At 38.1% G+C, this 26019-nt stretch overlaps 1 protein-coding gene and 1 pseudogene across 5 annotated transcripts in view; one reads left to right on the top strand and one right to left on the bottom strand.

Moving 5' to 3' along the window:
* Window positions 1-26019, bottom strand: part of EGF (epidermal growth factor) — a 93006-nt gene that overhangs the window by 32694 nt on the left and 34293 nt on the right. For all 5 annotated transcript variants that reach the window (XM_025465917.3, XM_035709774.2, XM_025465918.3 and 2 more), the window contains exons 6-13: window positions 18403-18528; window positions 17003-17125; window positions 11437-11559; window positions 10421-10546; window positions 9210-9346; window positions 6774-6922; window positions 2487-2591; window positions 812-1035 (exon numbers count right to left, since the gene is read on the bottom strand). In XM_025465917.3, the coding sequence (XP_025321702.1) occupies window positions 812-1035; window positions 2487-2591; window positions 6774-6922; window positions 9210-9346; window positions 10421-10546; window positions 11437-11559; window positions 17003-17125; window positions 18403-18528 (1113 nt within the window). The remainder of the gene's footprint in view (window positions 1-811; window positions 1036-2486; window positions 2592-6773; window positions 6923-9209; window positions 9347-10420; window positions 10547-11436; window positions 11560-17002; window positions 17126-18402; window positions 18529-26019) is intronic.
* LOC118353136 (60S ribosomal protein L30-like) lies at window positions 13218-13548 on the top strand (annotated as a pseudogene).

Here is a 26019-nt window from a genome sequence, read left to right as displayed (position 1 = left end):
ATGCGTGAGTGCACACGGGGAAGGAATGAGTGGAGGGGCAGAAGGGAAGTCGACTTCTCGCTGAGCAGGGAGCCCCACAGGGAGCTCACTTCCTGACCCACAGATGATGACCTGAGCTGAACCAATAGTTGTACACTTAACTGACTGAGGCACCCAGGCACCCCCAGTATTTCTCTCTCTCTCTCTTTTTAAAGATTTTATTTATTTATTCATATGAGACATAGAGAGAGAGAAGCAGAGGGAGAGGCAGGCTCCATGTAAGGAGCTGGATGTGGGATTAGATCTCAGATCTCCAGGATCACGCCCTGGGCCCAAGGCAGGCGTTAAACCGCTGAGCCACCCAGGGATCCCCCAGTATTTCTCTGTTAACACTTAGCATAGACTATAGCATTTTAAATATATTTATGAACATACATGACATCCCATGAAAAATCGGAAAATATAATAGGAAAGAAAACTATATTTATTAATCTTTGCCTAAAACATAAGAAATGACAACAACTGAACCAAGTTCTTATTCCTAGAGAAGTCGTAAATTTTTAATATTTTCATTTTGATTTTGGGAAATCTTGGCAAAGAGAAATGATTATTCATCACAATGTTTTATCCAGTATTCCAATGTGAAGGTAATCTTTGTAGCTCAGACATTCCCAAAGAAGTCTGTCTCCATATCTCTCTCACAGGTGAGTGTATGTTTGTGCGTGTGTGTGTGTATGTGTGTGTGTGTGTGTGTGTGTATAAACACACTTTTTATTTAACACGCATCAACACTCAGGTCAAGATGAAGAAATCACCCATCCCAAAGTCTCACCTACATCGTTCTGGGCAAGTCTTTGGCGTTTTGAACCATCCAGATTGGCCATCTCAATCACAGACAGCTTGGTATCACACCAGTACAATTTGTCAGTTACATAATCAATCGTTATTCCACTGGGCCAGACCAGATCAGAACTAGCTATAACCAGTCGGCCAATGCCTTGAAGGGAAGAACTTTCAATTCGTGGATTAATCCCCATATCAGTCCAGAATAATCTCCTTTAATCAAGAAAGCATACAACAAATAAAATTGCATGAAAAAATTCTTCCATTCTTTCAACACTGAAAACATCAATGTAAAATCATTTTAGAATAAACTGAAGTAGTACACCAAGGAATACAGAAAGTATAACAGTGTACATCGGACAAATAATTCTCAATAGCAAAAATTATCTTTTTATGTAGAGCATCTTGGACAGGTAATGCTGAATTAAAGCTCAGATCATTGGATAAAGAAGAAATTATTAGTTTGAAAAATTGTACTATATTACCAATTGAAAGTGTGTTCAAGAGCATATTCTTAAATTAGTGTTTCATGCTGCAGAAGGCAATAAAATCTTATTAGCCTGTTCCTTTGCTATGCATATGTAAAACTTACTATATATGTAAAATTACAGCATAAAGGAAATAGCATATTTATCTGTTATCTAGTTTCATACAATGTACTCAGTTAATTTGGTTGATTTTAAGTTCCATAAATCAGATGCTGAGGCACATTTTTTGAGGTCAATATGGTTCATTATCTTTTATCCTAGTTTGTTTAGAGATGGTTACATTCTCACTTTTTAAATCACGTGGCTGGCTCCAAATCAATTAGCAATTACTACCAATATATTATTTCCCATCACCCTCATAAAATTCCCATTATAAGTTATATAGGGTTAGTTTTTAACCCTTGTTTTTTAACAACTAGGAAGGAATTCATTATTCTACTTAATTCTCTAAACCTGAACCAACATTTGTTAACAATATGTTACTAATTCACAATTAACAACACAGTCCTCTAATCTTTCGTGATTTCTTTTTCCAGTTGTCTAAATCTAGGAATGACCTATCATTAGAACTCATCCTATGATTTTTCTAAATAGAATTCATAAACCAGGGGATCCCTGGGTGGCGCAGCGGTTTAGCGCCTGCCTTTGGCCCAGGGCGTGATCCTGGAGACCCGGGATCGAATCCCACGTCGGGCTCCCGGTGCATGGAGCCTGCTTCTCCCTCTGCCTGTGTCTCTGCCTCTCTCTCTCTCTCTCTGTGTGCCTATCATAAATAAAAAATAAAAAAAAATAAAAAAAAAAAAAGAATTCATAAACCATACAATCTAAATACCATATTTTGCTCAGGAAAGCAATAATATAGATTTTTAAAGGAAGTAGTTTCATGGGTTTGCATCTATAGCCCACTTCTTTTTTAAAAAATTAAATTTGCTTAAAAGGAAGGTTATCTGAATAACAAAATGTTTATGTAAGAATAGAAAGTCAAAAGACATAAAAGGTTGGGGAAGTCATGCTAGTTATATCATTTCTGAAAGTTTGAACTAATCTCATGGATTCTCTTGATTTCTGATTCCACTGAACACCTGAGATCTTAAGAAAAATTTTGAACACTAGTATATCAAACATGAACTGTCTCATGACCTCTATGGGCAAGTGCCTTATTTTCACAAAACTTACTTGGCCATTGGATGAACAGCAATTCCTCGTGGCTGAGAGATGTCCTCCTTGATGATTATCTCACGATGTTTTCCATTTAAATCACTCCCTTCAATAAGAGATTTTCTAAAATGCATGCAATATAAAGGAGCTTGTTATATCAACTTTAAATATCAACTTTTTAAACAAAAATACTCCTTTTTCTCTGTTACTTAGAGAAATGCACAAAGAGGCACTCTAAACCACCTCCACCACATGTGTGCACACATATACTCTCAACACAAGTCAGGACCATCACATGTACACACACACACACACACACACACACATATCAGGACATACATTCACAAATTCTATTTTTTTTAACACAGTCTTTCAATCAGCATCCCAATATTTATCCCACACAACTAAAATACACAGTGAAAGGATAAGGTACGAGGCGACTGTGTCAGGGGTCTGGCAGGGACAAAGTCAGGAGTATAAATACCACCAACCCTTTTTCTTCACAATATCCCAGCTCCTGCTGAACCCAATGAAAGCCAGAGGGGGAGCTGTACTTCCTGGTCACAGATCACAGGAAAGAGAGAGAGTAGGCCTCAAAGAGCCAAGAGACAGCCAGCATGAGGACAGCAGAAGGGAGATTTATGTTGACTTAATTTTCTTCCACATAATTCTAAGACAAATGGGAGTACTAAAATTATTATTTGCTCATCTTTACATTAAAAAAATAATAATAACCCTTTGGGTTCTGGCAGAGGAGAAAATCCTTGTTTTCTGGTTTTTCTATTTATTTGTTAGACTGACTTTCATTATCAAATAAATATTAACTGAGCACCTACTGTGTGTCGGAGATTGACCTCAGCATTGGAGACGATAGTAAACAAAACCCTGTCTTTGTCTTTATAGAGCTTAGAGTTTGGCAGGAGGAGAGGGAATTCTAATATAGAGAATGTTAACAATGCAGGTGGCAGACCCAGGGCAGATGCTTTAGTCCAGCACACTCTCACCCTGTATACTAACCTGGGCTTCCAAGCAGCATCCAGAAGCAGGTAGGACCACAGGCTGAGGGGAGAAGAAGAACCTCCCCTCCCTACCATGTGGTGTCCGCTCAGCCTGCTTCCCTAGCAAACTAGAAAGTATGGTTATTTTTAATTCATTCAACGAACATCTGGAAGGGCCTAGCCCTTGTTCTTGTGGGCCTTCCCAGAAACACAGAGCAGTACTATTCCCCTTTCCCTATTCTACTAAGCACTAAGGAAGTCTCTGGGGGGTTTATCCAAGTGTGGTTACAAGCACCTGGTGGGGAAGAGGCTTCATAGATTCCTCCTCATAGTTTTTATGAAGGAGAGAAAGCAAAGGTAAAATTGGCTCAGGGCTTGTGCTGGCCAAGGACACTTTGCAAATCACTAACTCAGGGCAGTGGATAATTTGAAGCCATTTGTACTCCTGTGCCACTTTTAAAGGATAATTCTATTCCCAGATGAAGTGATCGTCGGGAAGGTACTGCCGGGTGGACGATATTTTTGAATTCGATGTGTCAAATTCACTCAATCACAACTGTCATTGAGCCTGTCCCTTGGTGGGAGGGAAGGAATTCTGAGGCCACTTGCTTGTGACCAGGGGAGATAAAACTGTCAATTCTGGTTTCACTGTTACATCATCTCTGAATTCTTACTGTTTTGAGCAGGAGTGAAATGATGAGAATCAGAGTGACATAAGCTCCTGAATCTGGAGCTGTCTTAGGTAGGATTGCTGGAATTTACTTTCAAAGCTCCCCAAGGGGTTCACCCAATAATACACATCTATTTGATTCAGCAGAAAACAAATCCCTAACTCCAGTGTTGGTAATGAGAAAGCAAAGACGAGCACAGATATTTGGGTGCATAGGAGTTCAAGCATGACCCTTCATCTAGTGGAGCATCTTTCTCTTTTTATCCATGATCTAATTGGCCTGGATGCCACTGGCATGCTCCAAAACCCACCCTGTTTCCAGCATAGCAGTTATCCATCTGGAACCCTAAAAGAGTGATTTATTCCACCTGGTAGGTATCAATCATGAGCAAACATATGTTTTTACCCTCCTGATTCATTTTTACTGGGCTTTTGACTTTAAGAATCAGGATTCCTCAATGCTAAATAATAGTATTGCCAGTAGAATTATCAATTAGCTTCCTTCCTATTGTTAGATGTTAATTTGAATCTGTCTTTTCCTCAGCCAATATAAACTGTAAGCATCCACTCTGGCTCTTTTAACTGGTTAAAAGTTACCATATAATCTAAAATCATGAGCTTGGAATCTCAGTTATTTAAATCCAATTTCTAGCTAATATCAAGGTTTTCAAGCTATAAACCTCTCATTTCCAGACAAATTAAAGGTTTTCTTTTTAACAGCTGCTGTTAGAGGGAAGAGGACTTAGAAGGGCTTGTTATTACTGAAGCCAATGAACTAGGGAATTTGAGGTCTGACTCTTTGGGACACGGAGGTGTGTGACTAGCTCCTGAAGGCATTGCCTTGCAGGAGGTACCATGAGGCCATTAATCAAATGTTGTTAAAATTAAAGGTGCTGTGCAAATGTGGGAAATATGAGGAGACCTGGCTCCTCAGAGAGACCAAGAGCGGCTCACATCTGCTGTCCTGATCAACGTTTACCCTTCGGAGAACAACCATGGACAAGCTCTGTTATTATGCACAGCTGACATTTTAAAATGTCCTTTTAAGTAGGTTCAACACAGAAGAGGTTGCTATTATGATTTTTATCATTACTACAACTGAAATTCCAGATCTACCTTTTGCTGGCTGCTTGCCATTGGGAAAGGTACCTTCCTCTTTAATTCCCAATTTTTTAATCTTTAAATTGGGGATAAGAAAACTTACCTTTTTTGGGATTCATAGTGTTATGGATATAAAGCTATTAGCACAATGTCTAGTGCATTCCAGTTATTCAATAAATGGATATCCAAAGAATAAAGGAATAAAAGTATGTTTATGTAAACCAAAATGAATGAATGAATGAAAATATACTTACCCTGGACATAAAAGTACCATGTTATTGATAACTGCACACCACTGTACAGTTGGCTCATTTTTAAAACACCATTTGTTTCCCATGTTTCTAGGACATAGAAAACCTACCTCCAAGCATATAAACCTGTTCCCTGGGACCTCTCCTTCTGAATTGGGACCGCTGATTTCATAGAGATGAACTCCTAGGTGAACTCCTAATTCTATCATCTTCTTTTACTTTAACTCAGTTGCATAAGTTGGCTACCATTACACTCTATGGCTTTAAGTTATTCTGAGAAAACATGCTAGAGCACAGAGAATTTAAACACTATCTTGTGACAGCTGCCTATACTCTGTGGTTAGCTGTCTCTCTTGGAAGCAAGGAGAGGGCTCTCATTAGCACACATAGGAGCACCCACTTCCTTCCTTCACCCTCCTCCTATCACCACCACTCCTGGGGCTCACACAGGCCATACATACACCAAATGCAACTGCCCCTCCTACAGCCCTAAAAGCATTACCCCCAGGGTGGCAGACACATCAGAGTTGTTGTTCTGTTCTGTTCTTTCCCACGTAAGGGAAAGTAGACCATCTCTCCAATCTTGTGAGGACTTTGCTCACAACTCCCATGTGAAGCCTTGCTCCCTCCTTCATGCTCATTCACAGGGAGACAGAAGGTGAATTCCGGTCTCTAAAATGAGGGGGGTTGGGCTACTTGATTCCTGGAACCTCTTCCAAAGCTCCCTCTGGGTGTGGACACACTTCATTTGGCAATTATTTATGCCCAGCCTTATTTATATATCTCTTGTACTGATATGTAGAACAAGCATTTGTACTGTTTTTTTTTTGTTTTGTTTTGTTTTGTTTTGTTTTCTTCTGGGTCCACGTGCCTTAGCTCCCTGGCTAAACTATGAGCCTACTGCAAAGATGGACACTCCTCAGGCTTCTTTGCATCTCCGTTACCCAGGACAGGGCCTTATCCATATCAAAAAATTGATTGTATTCAGACAGTCTTTGCATTTCTCCGATTACCACAGCCTACAGTGCAAAAACACATGTTGCTTTCTTGGTCCTCACCATTCTCCCTTGGATATAGATCCAGTCTTGATGAGAAGAGGAACATCCTGCTTGGTAGTGTGGAGAAAGTGGAGGGAAAATGGACAGTGTTAGGGGCATCTTTCCTCCAGTCCCACTCAAGTGCCCAGCAATATTTTCTTGGGTTCAAAGTAGAGGATGAGGCCAGCAGTATTACCTATGCCATCACTCCCATCCCACATGGCTTAAAACTAAAGGAGGAAGCATACCCGTTGTCTGTCCAGTAGAATTTACGGTCAATCCAATCTATGGCAAGACCTTCTGGCACATCCACTCCTTCCTCAATAAGCCTTTCTCGCTGGGAACCATCCATGTTAGCTCTCTCTATCCACTTCAGGGCTGTATGGGCAAAGTATATCTACAAAAAAAGAACATAGGCATTTCTGTCAGATTTGTTTTTAAAAATTCATGTGGAATATATATAAACATGGTTATTAAATCTTCAGATCATATAGTGTAATCATTAAGAGCTTGGCTTTGGAGATAGACACAGTTGCAAATTGGATTCCACCTTCTACCTCTGCTGCTTCCCAGATGTCTGTAAACATAAGCAAGTTGCTCCATGTCTCAGACCTTCAGTGTCCTCATTGGTTAAATGCGGATAATATTAAACTAAAAAGGAGTTATATATACACGTGTGTGTGTGTGTGTGTGTGTGTGTGTGTGTGTGTGTGTGTGTGGTCCTGTAGCCCTGTGCCTAGCACACATTTCTATTGCTACTGGGTGATTTATTAATCTTTGATAATTGGTCAATAACAAAGCCATTGTACTTAAACTCTAATGGGTTCTACAGCCTGAAAGGGAGCTATGATGAGCAGTTTAGTGGGGGCTACAAGCCAGGCTGTATCTTCTGCTGTTCAATCTGCGGACTACACTTCACTGCAAGCCTGGACCTACAGGTTCCTCTCCTGGTTTGGGCCCTTCTTTGTTTAATTGCGTTGGCCAAGTCATTAACCTTAATTTTTCTTTACTGTAAAAATGACAAAGTCTAGATATTTGCTAAAGTTTCTTTGATCTCTGGCCATATTGAATTTCATTTTAATTAATCCACCTTGGTCAACAGAACCTAACTTGCAGGTGCAAAGCCCTTTTTTTAAGTCTCCTATGCAGACTACCAAACAGATACAAGAATTTTGTGAGAGTTTTAAAAACAGTTGTCAGCTGACAACTTAATGATGGCATTGGTGGAATTTTAACTGAGTATGTATATGTACATAAACTATAATAAATGATGAGAATGTTCATACAATGGTAATTTATTAACTAGTGGATTATCATCTTTGTAGATAAAACAGAAAAGGTTTTATTCCATAATACAAAAATGGGTACTTCTCCTATTAAAAAACACTAAGCTAGAGCTCTTCTCAAACTCAAATGTGCATGCGAATCATCTGGAAATCTTGTTAAAATGGAGATTCTGCTTCAGGGGTCAGAGGTAGAGCCTGGGAGTCTGCAATTCTAACAAGTTCCAGGTGATGTTGATGCTGCCAGTCCAAGGACCACAGTTTGATGAGCAAGAGCAAGAGAACTTAACCAGGGAAATGAAAAACAGCCACATGACTGTAAGTTCATTCTGGGTCTAATGCTGACTGTGTTGAGGGAAAAAAAAAAACACACACAAAATTAGTTTGGTAATAAATGAATCTTGAACTGACTTTTTTCTATTAATTGTTTATTTCTACAAATACAATTCTTCCATGGAGTCCAATAGATTCAGTTCAAGGAAAAGAAAGAAGGGTTTTTGTTTTTTTTTTTTTTTTTTTTTTTTTTTGCTAATGTTTGAGTATGAAACTTCTAAAATAGTTATATTTGGCTATCAATCCATAGCAATTACACACAGAATCAACCTGCTTCACTCTGTCTCTTTTGACCATTTACCAGACTGCTTCAAAGCAGGAAGATACAAAAATACAAAGTTTAAAATCCTAGAAATTAATGCACTATCTAGTAATAACTAATTAACTAATAACTATGTATATTTATAATTACCGTGTGATTAACCTCCAGAAGACACCATAACATCTTGTTTTAAGTACATGCTAACCGAGGACAAATATAATCCACCCAACCTCTCACTCCTTCTGCTATCCGCAAATACCTAAAAAACTATTTATGGCAGTCCTCCTGAGTGTACGGCACTGTGCTAGCCTTCCAGACTCATCTCCAAAGAGAAGCTAAATTTAAGATCCTGCTCAACCGGGGATCCCTGGGTGGCTCAGCAGTTCAGCACCTGCCTTTGGCCCAGGGCGTGATCCTGGAGTCCCAGGATCGAGTCCCACGTCAGGCTCCCTGCATGGAGCCTGCTTCTCCCTCTGCCTGTGTCTCTGCCTCTCATTCTCCCTCTCTCTCTCTCTTTCTCTCTCTATCATGAATAAATAAATAAAATCTTTGAAAAATAAAGATCCTGCTCAACCATTCTCAATAAAATGATTGAATCACTGTAAGGACTAGGCTAAGGTTATGAGAGTAAGAGTGTCCTTGAAATTTCCCAAATTACGCTCCAATGTCTGTATGTACATTTTTCTATGCTTATTCATTCTGAGCTTAGCACAGGATTTTCAAGTAGCTCAGGTCATCTATTAGGATAAAATCCTCTACTCTGCCCTTAAAGCATAGCCACATCTGTTCAAGTGACAAAACCATACCTTATTTTCCACAGGGTCGTGATCAAGGGCAAAAACCATTCCCATTTGCTGGCTGAGCAGGGTTCCATAATCTGTTCCATCAAAATGCATGTGTCGAATATCTTGAGAATTGGCAAACAGCAAAAATGGTTGTGGTCCTGTTAACCAAATTCAAGTATGGCTGTATTTAAAATATGCCTTGGAACCCGATAAGCACTTCTGACTTTTCCTTTTCACTGTATCCTCTTTCTACAGTTTGCCTTCTTAATTTCCCACCAAATGTGGTATAGGTTAAGACAGTCAAGAAGATTTCTTCTATGAGGCGATATTTTATCAGAATTCCATTTTACTGGATTCCCCTCTGTCTGGGTGCCTGCTTTTAAAATGCAAATTACTTATAAAAAGAGCCAGCATTAAATAGCTAACCCCACAGCTAGATGATGCAAGTCTTAGTCCCATAATCTCCTTGCTTCACACATATAGAAACATCTTAATATTAGCAGATTATATAAATTCATGTCCAAATAAATACCATTCTCTGACCTGGGTACTTCTGAAAGGGAGGCATGATTATTCGGGTTAATAACAAGGCCTCTGATATTTTCAGAGCTCAGATTATGCTATATTCACTAACGCCCTAGGAAGTTAAGAGTCTTGGGCTCTAAATCAAGCTCTTCAGGCTCATCATTATGTCATCTCAGATTACAAGCATAATTAACCTAGGAGAGATAACATCAATTTGGTATAAATCTAGGAATCCAAGGCTGCTGAAAGATTAAGAGATGTAATATCAGAAGATGAAAAAATTATTCAAGCATTCAGCAACATATTAAATTTTGACATAAAAAGGACAGATTTTGTCAAAGTATTATGATAGTTACATTCACTGGAGAGATGAAAATCAAATCAATCAACAAATATTTATTAAACACTTCTAAACTATAAAGTATTTTAAGACTATTCTGGTCGTGATTTTCGCATATACTGGAATGCCATACTAAATGTCATGACAAATCTTTGCTGAGTACTAGTAAACTTAAAAACATTCCTCAAAAACATGATTTTTGTGATTCTTATTTATATTTACAATGTTATTTGTTTTCTATCTCCAAAAATAAGAAGTCAGACATTCTACTCAGAAGCCAAAAGCAACATAACTCTCCATCTTTCTAAATAAAATGTTTCACATAATCTTTTTGCAGCGACACACTTTCAAAGTCCGCAGCACTAACCTGATGCTGCACAGCTTTGTTTGTCCAGTTGTAGGTCATACCCAGGAAAGCAACCACATTCCCAGGATACTGGGCTGAGAGGGAGGCAGAGCTGGCTACATCCACCATTATCAGGTGATGAACAGCCTACAAAAACAAGCAGTTGTTAATGATGCGTTCAAAAATAAAACAATTTTTCATCAAAATAGTGAGTGAACTAAGTATATGTTGATTTTTAAAATCATTTCCACAGTCTTGTATACTGCTGCAATCAAATTTATTTTTCAGAGACTAGGAGCAAAATGTCATCATATTCCATTTTCCTATAACCCCATGTCTTGAATGTTAACCCTTCACAACCCAGCAACCCTTGGCCTCTGTACTATCACTGAGTTTGAAAAACAAGTGTACTGACAGTGGAATAAAAAATATATTTTGATGAGTTTGACAGCTGGTCTAATTCTTGCAAGTGAGTAATGTATTTTTTTCTCACATATATTTCTGGCCCTGTGATTTTTTTTTTTTGCTTTCTTTATTTAAAAAAAAAAGCCACACATAACTATATGCTAATTTTAAGTTATATCCAGCCCTCTATATGCTTAAATCTCTATGAAGATAAAAGTAGAGAGGCATTAATTCGCTACAAGGAATAAACTAAAGACTCTGCATCCATCATCTTGTTCAACGCTGGCCACAAATCCAGGAGGCAGGTCTACTAACTTCCACAGATGAAAAAAAAAAATGAAACTAAGGGAGGGCAAGTAGTCCAAAATAACACTGCTTGTAACAGGTAATGAATGCTACCTCAGAGCTGTCTAACTCCAAAGCCCTTGCTCATAACCACCACGCTATGCTGTCTAAAAGCAAAAAAAAAAAACACAAATAAAAACCTGACAAAAATCTACATACTATTCTGCTGCACCAATATCTTTTCAAGTATAATGTTGGAAAGTCTCTTCTCCATTATATCAAAGATCAATCTTTAGGTGTCACTCAGAAAGTTTGTTTTCAAACAAACAAAAAGTAAATAAACTTACCACTACATGTTTTTCCATCTGCCTCAAGCACTGAGCCTTCAGGACAGAAACATATGGGACCATCTGATGTCAGAACACAGTCATGGCTACATTTAGATGTATTGCTCGGACAGGCAATTAATTCTAATCATTGAAGCATAAGGTCAAGATTAGTGTTAAGTCAGATTTGTGGAAATTTAGCAAAATCAACAGCTAAAAAATGCTACACTAAAAAGAGTAAGTTAATGACATTTCATAAAGACATTTATGAAATGCTGTGGTAAGGGTGATGTAAAAATACAGAAAATCCTCAAATCTAAAAAATTAAAGAAAGACTTCTCTTTTTGGCAAATGACTCTAGCTTCCTCTAAGTTTCTTCTATGTCAAATAATATTTTCAAAGTTATTAATCATCAAAATTCCAAAATATTTTAAATATAACTTAGCCAAAGGATTTGCAAGTTCATCTGGAAAACTAATTGTATACGTAAAAAAACTAAGAACATGGTATGAGTGTGGTTAGGTGTAGGAAGAGAGTGAGAGGCTCTTAACAAATATCAAAATGTATCATAAAGGAGCATTAACTAAATAAGTGCAGGTATAGACAGAAAAGATAATAGAGCCAGAGAGAAAGCTCATTTTAAAAAAAGACTCAGGTATGCATAAGAATGTAGTATATGATAAATGTATTTTTTAAAGATTTGTTTATTTATTTGAGAGAGAGAGCTGGCATGCATGTGCACACACAAGTTGCAGGAGAGGCAGAGGAGGAGAAATCTTCAACTAGACTCTCCATTGAGTGTGGAGCCTGATGTAAATCCACAAGCCATGAGATCATATGACCTGCACCAAAACCAAGAGTCAGATGCTTAACCACCTGAGCTACCCAGATGCCCCTGTGGTAAAGGTATTTTAAATCATTGATCATGTGAATGATCATCCAACATGGCACAGAAATAACTGAGAAATGATTTGAAAAGTTACATCCCTACCTTACACCATACATCAAAATAAATTACAAGAAAATCAAAGATTAAAATAGAAAATACATGTACTATAGAGGTCTTAGAAGTTTTGACAATCAAATGAGATTATGCATGTCACATAGTGTATTCCATAACACATTAACATCATGCACTTAAGTATATTTGCCAACTGGTAAATTACATGGTATTAGAAGGGAAAGTTCCAGAGACAGGAACAAATGTAGTGGGTAATCTCATTACCATTACCCATGGTAAATTCATTACCATCCATCTATTTTTAAATGCCTTAAATGTCATAAGCACTTACCACACTCAGACTGATCTATTCATCATCATCTCTGGAACAGGGCTAGACAATGCATATGGTCTTAAATATTAATTTCTACTTAGCTATGTTAGTAGATTCAATAAGAAACCTATAAGAAGGTACGAGAGTATGTAATCTTAAATTGAAAGTGGGCATGTCCATATAAATTTATACTTTATTTCTCTCTTTAAAAAGTGTTTTCCTGGCTCTGATGGCCTGAAAGGCTAGACACAATGACTAACCTAGTAGTAGCAGATTATGTTCTCTAAATGTAATTTTCTCATTAAAAACAAGTATCATTCTTTAAGAAATTGCTAATGCCAGGTCTAGAACATAGAATATATAAGATAAGCCTGGAAAATATATCTTACGAGATAACAAGGAAATCTAGGATATTATTGTTAATGGCTGCTACAACCATTCATTGAAAGACTGTTGGACTCTTTCTCAATTTCAACTACCTTAGTGGCTGTTCTTGTTTGGAAACTGTCCTATACCTAAGGCGGGAAGATGGTGGCCTCACAGCACATGAAAAAGTTGCTGGAGTAGATCAACTCTAGGCTCAAACTCATTATGAAGAGTGGAAAGTACAGACTGCAATACAAGAAAACTCTGAAATGATTAGACGAGACAAACAAAACTGGTGATCCTCACTAGCCACTGTTACCCAGCTTTGCAGAAATCTACAGTAGAGTACTGTACCATGTTGGCCCAAACTGGTGTCCATCACTAGAGTGGCAATAACATTAAATTAGGCACAGCATGTGGAAAATATCAGAGAGTACACACACTAGCTGTTACTCATCCAGGTGATTTTGATATCATTAAAAATATGCCCAAACAGGGGATCCCTGGGTGGCGCAGCAGTTTGGCGCCTGCCTTTGGCCCAGGGCGCGATCCGGGAGACCCGGGATTGAATCCCACATCGGGCTCCTGGTGCATGGAGCCTGCTTCTCCCTCTGCCTGTGTCTCTGCCTCTCTCTCTCTCTCTCTCTCTGTGTGTGTGACTATCATAAATAAATAAATGAATAAATAAATAAATAAATAAATAAATAAATAAATAAATAAAATATGCCCAAACAACTTCCATGGAGGGTGTCAGAGTAGGAAGATACTAAGCTCACCTCATCCCATGGATAAATCTAGATAACACCCACATCGGTGTAAATAACCCAGAAAACAACCTGGAGACTGGCAGAAAAAAACTGTCCACAGCTTGTTGTAGGGACATGGCTAGGACCCAAAGTGACATGGCAAGACATACCTTGGGAGGAAGTGCCAATGCAAGCACAAAGAATGGAGAAGAGCAGACCCTCACCTCCGGCTCCCCATCCCAGGCATGGGGGGACCCACACTGGGAAGATGAAGTACCATAACATTTAGCTATGAAAACCAGAGAGGCTTGGCTCAAACAGCAGGACCTTTAAATACCAGTGAGCTCAGCTGAAGCTGAATCCCCACCCTTGAGGAGACAGCACAACAAAGAGCAAACTGAGATACAGCATAGAAGCAGCAGTTAGAAAAACACCTGGAGTATACAAAAAGGAGATTTATTTACTAATTTCAAAATGTTCACTAGAGGGAAAAGGATCTTTAGGAGACTTCTCCAGGAACAAAAGAACTGGCTCATGCTATTTCTCTCCCCCACCCCTGGCCCAGATACACAGACACCTATGGGAATCAGTAGTGCCAACACTCTCCACCTAGCTCACTAACAATACATCCTGCCCCCACTCTCTCCTGTAGACCCCTACTGCATCTCACCTGTCCTAGGCAAGAGTTCTCCAAAGTGGCTCCACAAGATTGGCATAATGCAAAGAGCCGCATCAGAGGCCAGCACCACTTAAAAGTGACTCTTGTGTTGGGGAGAAGGGAAGATAACCACACACATGTTTGACAGCAACTTGGGATAGACATCAAGTCTGACTGCGAGCCCCAGCCACCACTGAAAGCCTCTCAGGAGACAAACATAGGGAGAGTACCCTGCAGTTTGGTGCAGTCACAGCCCTGGCAAACATCTGTTATGACTCAACACAAGGCCAAAGTGGTCCCAGACTGACCCATTAATAACACAGGGGCCAAGGATGTCCACTCACGATTTTTATTCAACATAATACTGGAAATCCTAGCCATAGCAACTAGGCAACACAAAGAAATAAAAAGTATCCAAATTGGTAAGGAAGATGACTCTCACTATTTGTAGATGACATGATACTACAGAGGAAAACCCTAAAGACTCCACCAAAAAACTATTAGAACTGATAAGTGAATTCAGTAAAGTCACAGAACACAAAATTGATCTACAGAAATATCCTACATTCCTATACACTAATAATGAAGCCACAGAAAGTGAAATTTAAAAAAAAAATCACATATACAATACCACCAAAACAATAAGATATTAAGGAATAAATTTAACCAAAGAAGTGAGAAGCCTGTACCCTAAACACTATAAAACACTGATAAAACAAATTCAAGATGACACAAATAAATGGAAAGATATTCCATGCTTATGGATTGGAAGAACCGATATTGCTAAAATGTCTATACTACTCACCCAAAGCAATCTACAGATTTAATGTAATCCTTATCAAAATATCAATAGCATTTTTCATAGAACTAAACTAAAACAAATAATCCTAACATTTGTAGGGAAACACTAAAGACTGAATAGCCAAAGAAACCTTGAAAAAGAAAAGCAAAATTGGAGGTATCACAATCCCAGGTTTCAAGATGTATTACAAAACTGTAGTAATCAAAACAATGTGGTACCGGCACAAATATAGACACATAGATTAACAGAACAGAATAGAGAGCCCAGAAATAAACTCATAATTATATTGTCAGCAATCTTCAACAAAGGAGTCAAGAATATGCAATGGGAAAAAGACAGTCTCTTTAACAAATGGTGTTAGGAAAACTGGATAGCTACTTGTAAAGGAATGAAACTAGACCACTCTTTCGCCATCCACAAAAATAAACTCAAGATAGATTAAAGAACTAAACATAAGACCTGAAGCCATAAAAATCCTTAAAGAGAGCACTGGCAGTAATTTTTCTGAAATTGGCCATAGCAATGTCTAAATATGTCTCCTAAGGCAAGGAAAACAAAAGCAAAAATAAGTTCTTGGGACTACATCAAATGAAAAAGTCTCTGAACAGCAACGGAGGCAATCAATGAAACAAAAAGACAACCACTGGATGGGAAAGATATTTGTAAATGACATATCTGACAAGGAGTTAGTACGTAAAATATTTAAAGAACTGATACAACTCAACACCCAAAAAACAAAACAAAAAAATCCAATTTTAAAATAGGCAGAAGACATAAGCAGATATTTCTCCAAAGAAGACCTACAAGTAACCAACAGACACATGAAAAGACACTCAACATCACTCATCATTAGAGAAATACAAATCAAAACTATAATGAGATATCACTTCACTCCTGTCAGAATAACACTACTGGATATTTACCCAAAAAATATGAAAACACTAATCAAAAGGATACATGCACCCCTATGTTTATTGCAGCATTTTGACAATAGCCAAATTATGGAAGCAGCCTAAGTGTCCATCAACAGATAAATGAATAAAGGAGAATTGGATGTAATTGGATGTGTGTGTGTGTGTGTGTGTGTGTGTGTGTGTAATGGACTATTATTCATAAAAATGAAATATTGACATTTGCAAAAACTTGGATGGATCTAGATGGCATAACGCTAAGTGAAACAAGTCACTCAGAGAAAGACAAAAAGAAGTGAGGGAATCTGTAGAATAAAAGTGAAGTATTAAGCTAATAGAATATACATAGTTCTTGTCTGGATGGTTAGTTAAATGAATCAACTGTTTAAAAAGACCTTTTAAAGTAATTTGAACACCTAGACAACATTTAATGTTATTAGGGAATTATTGCTGATTTTTTTCAGGTGACAATGGTATTGTGATTATACCTAAAAACTAACTAGATAATAGATGATAACAGGGAATCACAGCTAGTGTTTTAGATATAATAAAGTATCATGATTGAGTTTTTACATGCTTATCTTTCAGAGATACACAGTAAAATATGGATAAAGAAACAAGAAATATATATATAGAGAGATAGATTTATATACGTGTTTCCCAACCTTAGAGGTTTTAATTTAATAAATCTGGGGTCTAGTCATTCATGTACATTCCAAAATATCAAGATAATTCTGATGCATACTGCTGATCAAGGACCACCAACCCAGATCATAGCTACCTTAGAAATATCACTGAAAATGAAAGAAAATAATGCGATAAATACTTACGATGACACCGTTTCCCATCAGGAAGCAGAATAAATCCTACAGGGCATGTGCAATAATAAGATCCAGGGATGTTTTCACACCCAAGAGTACAGCCATGATTCCAAAAGGCACATTCATTGACATCTATACAATGACGACAGTAAAACATAAATGGTTATTTTTTAAATAAATTGTAATATTACTAATAAGCACAAAGTATAATATCTCACACTTGTATTTGCTATAACTGAGAATGGAAAGTCTGTTTTTTTTTTAAAGATTTTATTTATTTATTCATTAGAGACACAAAGAGAGAGGCAGAGACACAGGCAGGGGGGAGAAGCAGGCTCCACACAGGGAGCCCGATGTGGGACTCAATCTTGGGTCTCCAGGATCACGCCCTGGGCTGAAGGCAGGTGCTAAACCACTGAGCCATGTGGGCTGCCCTAAGACTGTTTTTGCTACCCTGGCAAATAACGAAATAAGTCAGTTCATTGTCACGAAAGTCATTTTTATTGTCACAGTTTATGCTTTCAAATAAATCTGTATTTTCATACTAAAATTGCCTTCAGGAAAAAGTAGTACAATTTCCCATGAAAAATGTAGCCATTGAAGTCAGGGACTCTTGAAAGTCCTTGATCAGGAAATGACATCCCCTGCTCTGCTCTTCAGCACTCTCGGGGCTGACAGGAGCCCTTCACTTGAATACAGGAACATTCCCCAGCAGATTCACTGCAGCAGAAACCCAGCTTTCAGGCCAATGTTCTATGCAATGGCTCTCCCCCACTAGTCCCAGGTGAGCAGAAGGCATATACTTAACTTATACTTAAATGTCAGCTTTACCCGACATCTCACCCCAACTAATTCTACTGAATGAGTGCTACAGTCATTGGATGCTCTTAATTAGTAACTCACTGGACTTCCCAGGAGAAAGGATACAGTATTTCTCCTGGGTTCACTGAACTGGACCTGAAGCTTCAAAATAGGAGGAACCCCAGATAAACAGTCTCAATGCACAGTTTCCCAAATTCCTACCAGAACGTTATGGGATATGGTATGGAAGTCACTCTTTGAGGATCGAATGATAGTCATGGAACCATACTACCTTAAACAATTTGAAAATACTGACATTTTGCACACTGTCAAACCCACCGAGGTCCACGGAGTCCACTCAGAGAATCCCTGCCTTATATTAAGTTCTGAGTAGCCTCTGTGAGTATTTGATATAGGAATATGACGCATAAAGATCTGAAAGTTATTACAAAAACTTTAATGGAAGAAAAATTAAAATCATTTTTCTGGAGAAAAAGGGGGGAAAACCTCAAGTTGGTTTTGCTTTGAGGCTCTAGATGACCCACTGAAGACCAGCCACTGGCTCAGGTGGGCTGTCCTTGCTTTTAGGTAGCTACCCTGCACATTACCTTCACAGTATTTTCCATCTTGGCTTAAAGTATATCCCTCTGCACACGTGCATGAATAGGACTTTGAATCTTGACCACACGTGCTGCCTCTGCAGTTACCTTGCTTCCATTTGCAGAGTTTCTGATCTAAAAGAGAAGATGGGGAAAAAAAATAAATGAAAGAGAAGATGGTTTATTTGGATTGGGGATGCATTTTGACAGGGACACTCCTTGATCCTTTGTGGTGTTTAGAAGTCTAATTTCCCTGTGACAAGAGCAGGGGTGTTGTCTTTCACAGTGGTGGCACTGCTCAGGAGCCAAACGGTACTAGCCTGGATTCTGAGGCATTCAGAGAGGCAGCCCACTTATTTCTCTAATTGTGTTATTCCTACCAAAGTACTTGGGATTGGACATCCTAATTAGCTGGAGATTTCATTCCTTGGATTACAAACACTAAACACATCTTACTAGCTTTTTCATTCTGCTTCATTTATTTTTTTTTTTAAGATTTCTTTATTTATTTGAGAGAGAGAGACCGTGAGCACACAGGGGAGGGGGAAAGGGAGAGAGAGAGAGAGAGTCTTAAGCAGTTTGGCACTGAGCCTGCACCCCTTGCCCAACTGAGTCTCATGACCCTGAGATCATGACCTGAGCCTACCACATGAGCAGAAACCAAGAGACAGTGCTTAACCAGCTGCACCATCCAGACACACCTCTGCTTTACTTTTTAATATATGTTTATATTTATACATATATAATTTTATACATTTCTCAGTGTTCATCAAGGTAAGTGTACTCTTGGGGCACCTGAGCGTCTGCCTTTGGTTCAGGTCGTGATCTTGGGGGTCCTGAGATTGAGTCCCGCATAGGGCTCCCCATGGGGAGCCTGCTTCTCCTTCTGCCTGTCTCTGCCTCTCTTTCTGTGTCTCTCATGAACAAATAAATTCATAAATAAATAAAATCTTTTTTTTAGAAAAAGATAACTGTACTCTTAATCCCCTTTATTTCACTCATTCTGGTTTACTTTTATAAAAAGAATATAATAAAGCATATAAACAAAAATTCTGAAAATGAAATATCTGTTTAAGAAAAAAAGCTTTAATCCTAAGAACATCTTTTTTTAAGTATATAAGTTTGATATATATATATATACATACATATATATATGTATGTATATATATATGTTTTTAGGCTGTTTTTAGGATCTTTATTTAAAGAACAACATCTTTCAGACTTAAAATATGCCACTGCCATATGTCTTATCCCCAAATTTCTGAGTTTATTGCTGCCAGTATTCCGTGTTTTACAAAATAACCCATGGTAAATAGTAAAATCTGCTTAGTAGGGTATGTGCTTGGGCTGAATTAGCCAAATATATGGAATAACAAATGGCCAACTTTGCACCTTTGATTTTCAGAGCCAAGATCAAGAGACAAACTAGTAACAGATATACCCTGTTCAAATTTTGCTCCATCTTACTTTTTGCCAATTTTAACAATGACAGGACCTTTGTAAAAATATTCTGGGAAATACAGAGTTAAACTTGAGTCTAAGGGAAGATTTCAGGATCCAGGTAGATATGGAGGCCAGAACTCTGGCAAGAGGTGATAGCAAAGGAAGAAGACCAGGGTCATGGATCTGGAGCCCTGGCAGAGATGTGATCACTGACAGCCTATGAATAATGAGAAGTGTCAAGGACCCAAAGGAAGGACTGCTAAAAACAGTCTTGCTGTGAATGACACAGGGACCAAAACAGCGAGAGCCTGAGCTCACCAGTGCAAGAAATTGAGACCATTCTCCAAGTAGGGCTGTCCTCTGGTCTCTGCTTATATACTTAATAAAGATGTGTCCTCACTCTAACTCTACCAATTTCCTTCTAGTTCAAGTCACTAAACACTCTTCTTGACCAGGAACACCATGACACAGTAAAAACATATTCTTGCCCTCTTGAAAATGTCACCAGTGTGCATTGAGACTACCTGGCATTTTACCCTTTAGAGATCCTGATTTGGTGAATCAAGAAAAAGGCTCAGGAATCTGCATTTTCAACTAAATCTGAGTGATTCTGTTGTCAAGAGTCTTCATACCACACTTTGCGAAACACCTGCCTAATGTATTGATGAAACATCCCAACCTCCCTACAGTTATGAACACCTCCCTTTAGCAAGTCTGTTATGAACTTAGTTCTTTTAAACTTGTTTATTCAGATGTCATGACAGAATTAAATACAAAAGCAATCTTGCCAATTATTCAATACTGTTGCATTATTATGTACTGAATCAGTTCAGATCTACACTAAGTTTCTTGGATATTGATTCCAAACATTTTGTTTCTTGTCTGTGGTTTTTACACCAATCACACATGTATAGCTACATTGCCTTCAGATTCCTACATGCTTCAGATGTTAAAATTTTAACTAAGTAAAACGAAAAAATAAAATGATCCAAATTTTAAAAGTAAATGACTTTTTTAGGAGACTAAATACATCCACTTTGAATTGCTAAAAAAAAAAAAAAAGGACATGTATCCTTCTGAACTTTAATTTTTATAAAGTTTGAAAGGGAATAACAACAATAAAAATACAGAAATGTCTGACTTGGCCTTTCTTTTTTATTTATTTATTTATTTTTTGCCTTTCTTTTTTAATTTGAAGATCTAACTGGCTTTATTAAATGATTTGTGAATGCAGCAGCACCCTACTAGGTGAAGAGCCAATCCTCTGATTCTGCCTTTTAAAGGCACCAAAGTGTTACCACTTTCCTGAGGTAACAAAAAATTGAGGAATTAGGCTTCTTAAAAATATCCCTTAAAAAAATCTTGCCAAACCCAGTATGATAGGTGAGTACTGGATTAAGGACTAAGAAAACCAAGTTTTCTGGTTCTGCCTTTACATCGATCATTATCTCTTTCACCTTGGTTTCCTAATCAATGAAATAAAAGTGTTAGAATAAATATTCTGAGTTCCCTTACTTAAAAAAATTTTTATGGTTCTATACAGAATCAGATGTTTGTGGTAAATTCCTCTAAGGAGTCTCAAACCTTAATTACTGCTTATAATGTGTTGATAGGGATTCAAACTGCTTAGTGAAGACAAACAACTGTGTCCAGGGTACAGGAAATACTCTGTTCTTATCTAGATCCACTATTATTTATCCCTCTTTTGTACTTTTCTCCTTCCTCTCTCCTATGCTTACCTGTGCTCTTATCATCATTATCATCATCATCATCATCATCATCATCATCACCATCTCGTGTATCTCATTCACATTTTATAGCCCAGAAAGCACACAGCATAGTGCCCTTTCACAACTCAGGTATGCTACAAACATAAAATTAATGCACAAAAAAAACTGTGATCATGTCACTTGCAAGGAGGAACTTTTAGTTCCTCCTTGAATTTCCAGTCAACCTGAGGGTTAGAACTCAGATGGACTATGCTAGCCCAGTACCCCTTCCATGCTACCATGCTGCTGATGGTTTGACTGGTACTCATTAGCAATATATTTCACTCTTTAACGATGAAGATGGGCAACAAAACAATCACCATTCTCCTCTAAATGGTTAGGCTAAGAATGCGACCTGAGTTCAGGCACTAAACACTTTAAAAGGTCATTTTAGGAAGTGGCAAAACATAGAGGATTGAAGGCTATATTTTTGTTTAATCTCTTTAATCTCTGCTGTTCTTTAGCTTCAAATTAGGCCAAAGCTAGCACTCAAACCGCTGCTACTGACCTCAGATAACACCCCTTCCCAGAGCTCAGCAGTGCGGCTTAATTACCTCTGAGATCAAATTAAAGCTCCTAATCATGGAGTTAATGTCCACCACCAACTGCACCTTCAATAACTGCCTGCCTAACACACAGGCTTTCATGAGCTTTTCTGCACCAAGAAAATCTATAGACTTTACCCTGGTTCACTTCTGAAACAATGCAGATGGGATTCCCCATCTACTGATCATCTTCCCTCAACCTCAAATTCAGTATAAGACTCGCTCATCAACAAAGCCTTTCTAGTCTCTTCCATTTAAACCTATTTACTTTAACCAGTCTTATACTGCAATATTAGCACCTCCAGTATTTAATATATACAATAAAAATTCAAATAACGTTTTATAAAGCATTTACATGATCTCATTTAATTTTCATGACAAGCCCTTGAGCTATGCAGAGCACATATTATCTTTCATTTTATTAAGAAACCGTATCTTAAGTAATAAGGGGTAAACCTGAAAGTCAAGCTCAAATCTTCTGTTTATAGATCCCATCTCTAGATACATAGAAAGATAGACAGACACTTGTGTGTGCATTATACATGTATACTTGTATGTATGTACATATATGTAACTATAAATTTTTAAAGAAAAATAAATATTACATATACAATATTATATCTGTTTCTTTTTTTAAGGTTTTATTGATTTATTCATGAGAGACACACAGAGAGAGAGAGAGAGGCAGAGATACAGGCAGAGGGAGAAGCAGGCTCCATGCAGGGAATCCGACGTGGGACTCGATCCCGGGTCTCCAGAATCATGCCCTGGGCTGAAGGTGGCGCTAAACCACTGAGCTACCCAGGCTCATATCTGTTTTCTATAAGAAACTAGTTATATTTTTGTTTCATTTATTTATTGTCTTCCTCATCAATGAGTTCCCTGAATAAAATGACTTCTTCAATTTCCTCAAAAAACTTCCCAGACTGTATAATGTAGGTTTATTCTTCTTTGTTCATAGAAAATAACAAGGAAAACAATACAAGAATAGTCTCTTGGAATTCCTAATTGCAATGAAAACAAACCCCACTTAACCAGAATTCAGGTACTTTGGATCCTTATCCATCTAAACCCCTCTAAGAATCAGAAAGTAAACAAATCAACAGCCTCTGAGCAGTTAAAAAATACATGCTTTTTACTCTCAGATGAGCCCCGTGGGCCCACTCAGTCTTTTCTTATTTTGTACCCACTTCTTACAAGTGTGATTATGACCAGCCTATAGCATAAAGATGGAGATGTGAGGTGTTCATGCCACTCTCATTGTCACCACCCATCTCCATTGCATTCCCCATTGGTACAAGTGACTACATGATTCCAGTGAGCCCAGAGGTAGCCTCAGCCCAGCTTTCCAGACTGCCAGAGACAGCTACTGGGAGAGGGCAGCTGAGATCCCTATTGGTCTTCTCTCCCACAAAGACTAGAAGCCTCAATTCAGGGCTCCTCCTGGAGAAAAATGGTACAATTGAGAGTCAAATGATAATAACTGTAGTGAATGAAACATGTCAAATATTTTTTTAAATCTATGAGTTTATCAAGCTGCTTAAAAAGATACCCTTTATCTGAAAACAGATAAGGGAAAGAATCAAACATTTAATTTACTTTTCCTATAAAAGATCCTCCCCAGGGAAATCATAGCTGAAGTAGAAAACTCCTTCAGCTAACAAATGCATAAGCAGTGATAGAATTAGAGTGTCACCTCTTTGAAACTCTAATGAAAAAATGGCTCTAGGCAATGATAATCAATAGCTTCTAAAACTATTATGTGGAAGGCTGATGGGAAACTTTACAATGGATGGACCACTTTGGCAACACCTAAACTGCTGACAAATCTTGAACATCACAGTAAGAACTAGAATTAGCCACTGCATGCTCCCTGGTGTGATCAATAGAAAGCATACGGTACCACCTTTAAGTGATCCTACAAAAAAAATCTGAATCTGATCAGCCTTCTAGGCCAAAACTACCTGTTTATAGGAAATATGGAATCATGTTAAATGACACCATGGGGTTATAATCTGCAAAGTCCAAAGTGTGGAAAATTATACAGGACAAATATTCTTGTTTCTTCAACAAATAAATGGCAAAGAAATGCTTCAGATTAGAAAATAAACAGAGTCCATGGTTAGGCTTGTGGAAATCAGCAAAAAATGAGAGCCAATAGCAAGAAAGAAGACAGAAAAATAATAGAGAACCATTCCAAGTACTTAAAAGACGTTTATTTCAAGGGGCAAAAATTTGGTATCAGGGCAAACCTGCATTTAAAACCCAGCTGTGGGAACACCTGGATGGTTCAGTTAGCTATGCATCTGCCTTGGCTCAGGTCATGATCTCAAGGTCCTGGGATGGAGCCCTGCATCAAGCTCCCGGCTCAGTGGGGAGTCTGCTTCTCCCTCCCTGGTAATGCTCTCTCTCTCCCCCTTCTCTCTCTTTCTCTCTCTTCCTCTCTCAAATAAATAAATAAAATCTTAAAAAAAAAACCAGCTTTGCCTCAAACCAGTCTGATGATTGTCCCACTGACATTTATCTTTGTGTGACCCTAGTTATTAACAAAATGTCAATAACCATCTATAAATAATGTTAGGAAGATATAATCATCCACATTTTGCTAAGATTTCTATGAAAAATAACAGATTTGGATGTTTGAACTGATCATTCAAAATTACATGAAAACAGAAAATAAGTGTTGGTGGAAATATAATATGGTATAGCCACTGCATGGAATATAGTATGGTGGTTCCTCAAAAAATTAAAAATGGAAATATCATGTGATCCAGCAATTCACTTCTGCCTATATATATCTGAAAGAATCAAAAGGAGAGTCTTGACGAGATATTCGTACGCCCATGTTCATTGCAGCATTATTCACAATAGCTGAAACATGGAAGTAACCCACATACCCATGGGCAGATGAATGCATAAACAAAATGTATACCACATGAAATTAGAATCTACAATTAAAGAATACAGAAGGACACCTGGGTTGCTCAGTGGCTGAGCGTCTGCCTTTTGCTCAGGGCATGATCCCAGGATCTGGGGGTCTGGAGATGGAGTCCCACATTGGGCTCCCTGTGAGGAGCCTGCTTCTCCCTCTGCCCATGTCTCTGCCTCTCTCTGTGTGTCTCTCATGAATAAATAAATGAAGTCTTTAAAAGGAAGGAAGGAAGGAAGGAAGGAAGGAAGGAAGGAAGGAAGGAAGGAAGGAAGGAAGGAAGGAAGGGAGGGAGGAAGGAAGGAAGAATACAAAAGAAAGCAAAAATATTTGGCACTTTTACAAAATAAAATCTATGAACAGTAAAACTAGTTGCAAAAATCCCCAGAAGTTGAGTCTGAAATAAGGTCATTAACATTGCATACAAAGGAGTTCCCACACTGGCTCTGAGATTCAATATAATATTGTAGGTGTTGGGCCAGCCAGGAAAGTACTATTGCCTAATAAGTTTAATCATGCCAACAAAAATGGGAGATCAATTCTGTGACAGTCAGAAGAGAGGGGTGTGTGTGTGTGTGTGTGTGTGTGTGTGTGAGAGAGAGAGAGAGAGAGAGAGAGAGAGCAAGAGAGAGAAATAGCTTCTGACCCCATGACCTATGCATACCAAAGCATTTAACCTCCAGAATGCCATGGATAGATAAGAATACGCCAAATTACAGGTTTTCTCCAAACAAATAAGGCAAAATCTAAGATACAAAATGAGAGAGAATAGTAATTATTATTGCTATTATGTAAAAAATTGCTGAATTTCTTTCGTGTGATTGGGGAAGCAGCTTGGTGTCACTCTGCCTAGGTTCAAATCCCAATTCCCCCACAGGGTGCCCTTGAACAAAGATATGACATTTCTGCAACTCAGCTTTTTAATTTATAAAATGGGAGT

This window comes from Canis lupus, chromosome 32, assembly GCF_003254725.2.
Source record: "Canis lupus dingo isolate Sandy chromosome 32, ASM325472v2, whole genome shotgun sequence".
NCBI lineage: Eukaryota > Metazoa > Chordata > Mammalia > Carnivora > Canidae > Canis > Canis lupus.
The sequence above is the reverse complement of the archived record's forward strand: the minus strand, read 5'-3'. Positions and strand labels throughout refer to the sequence as shown.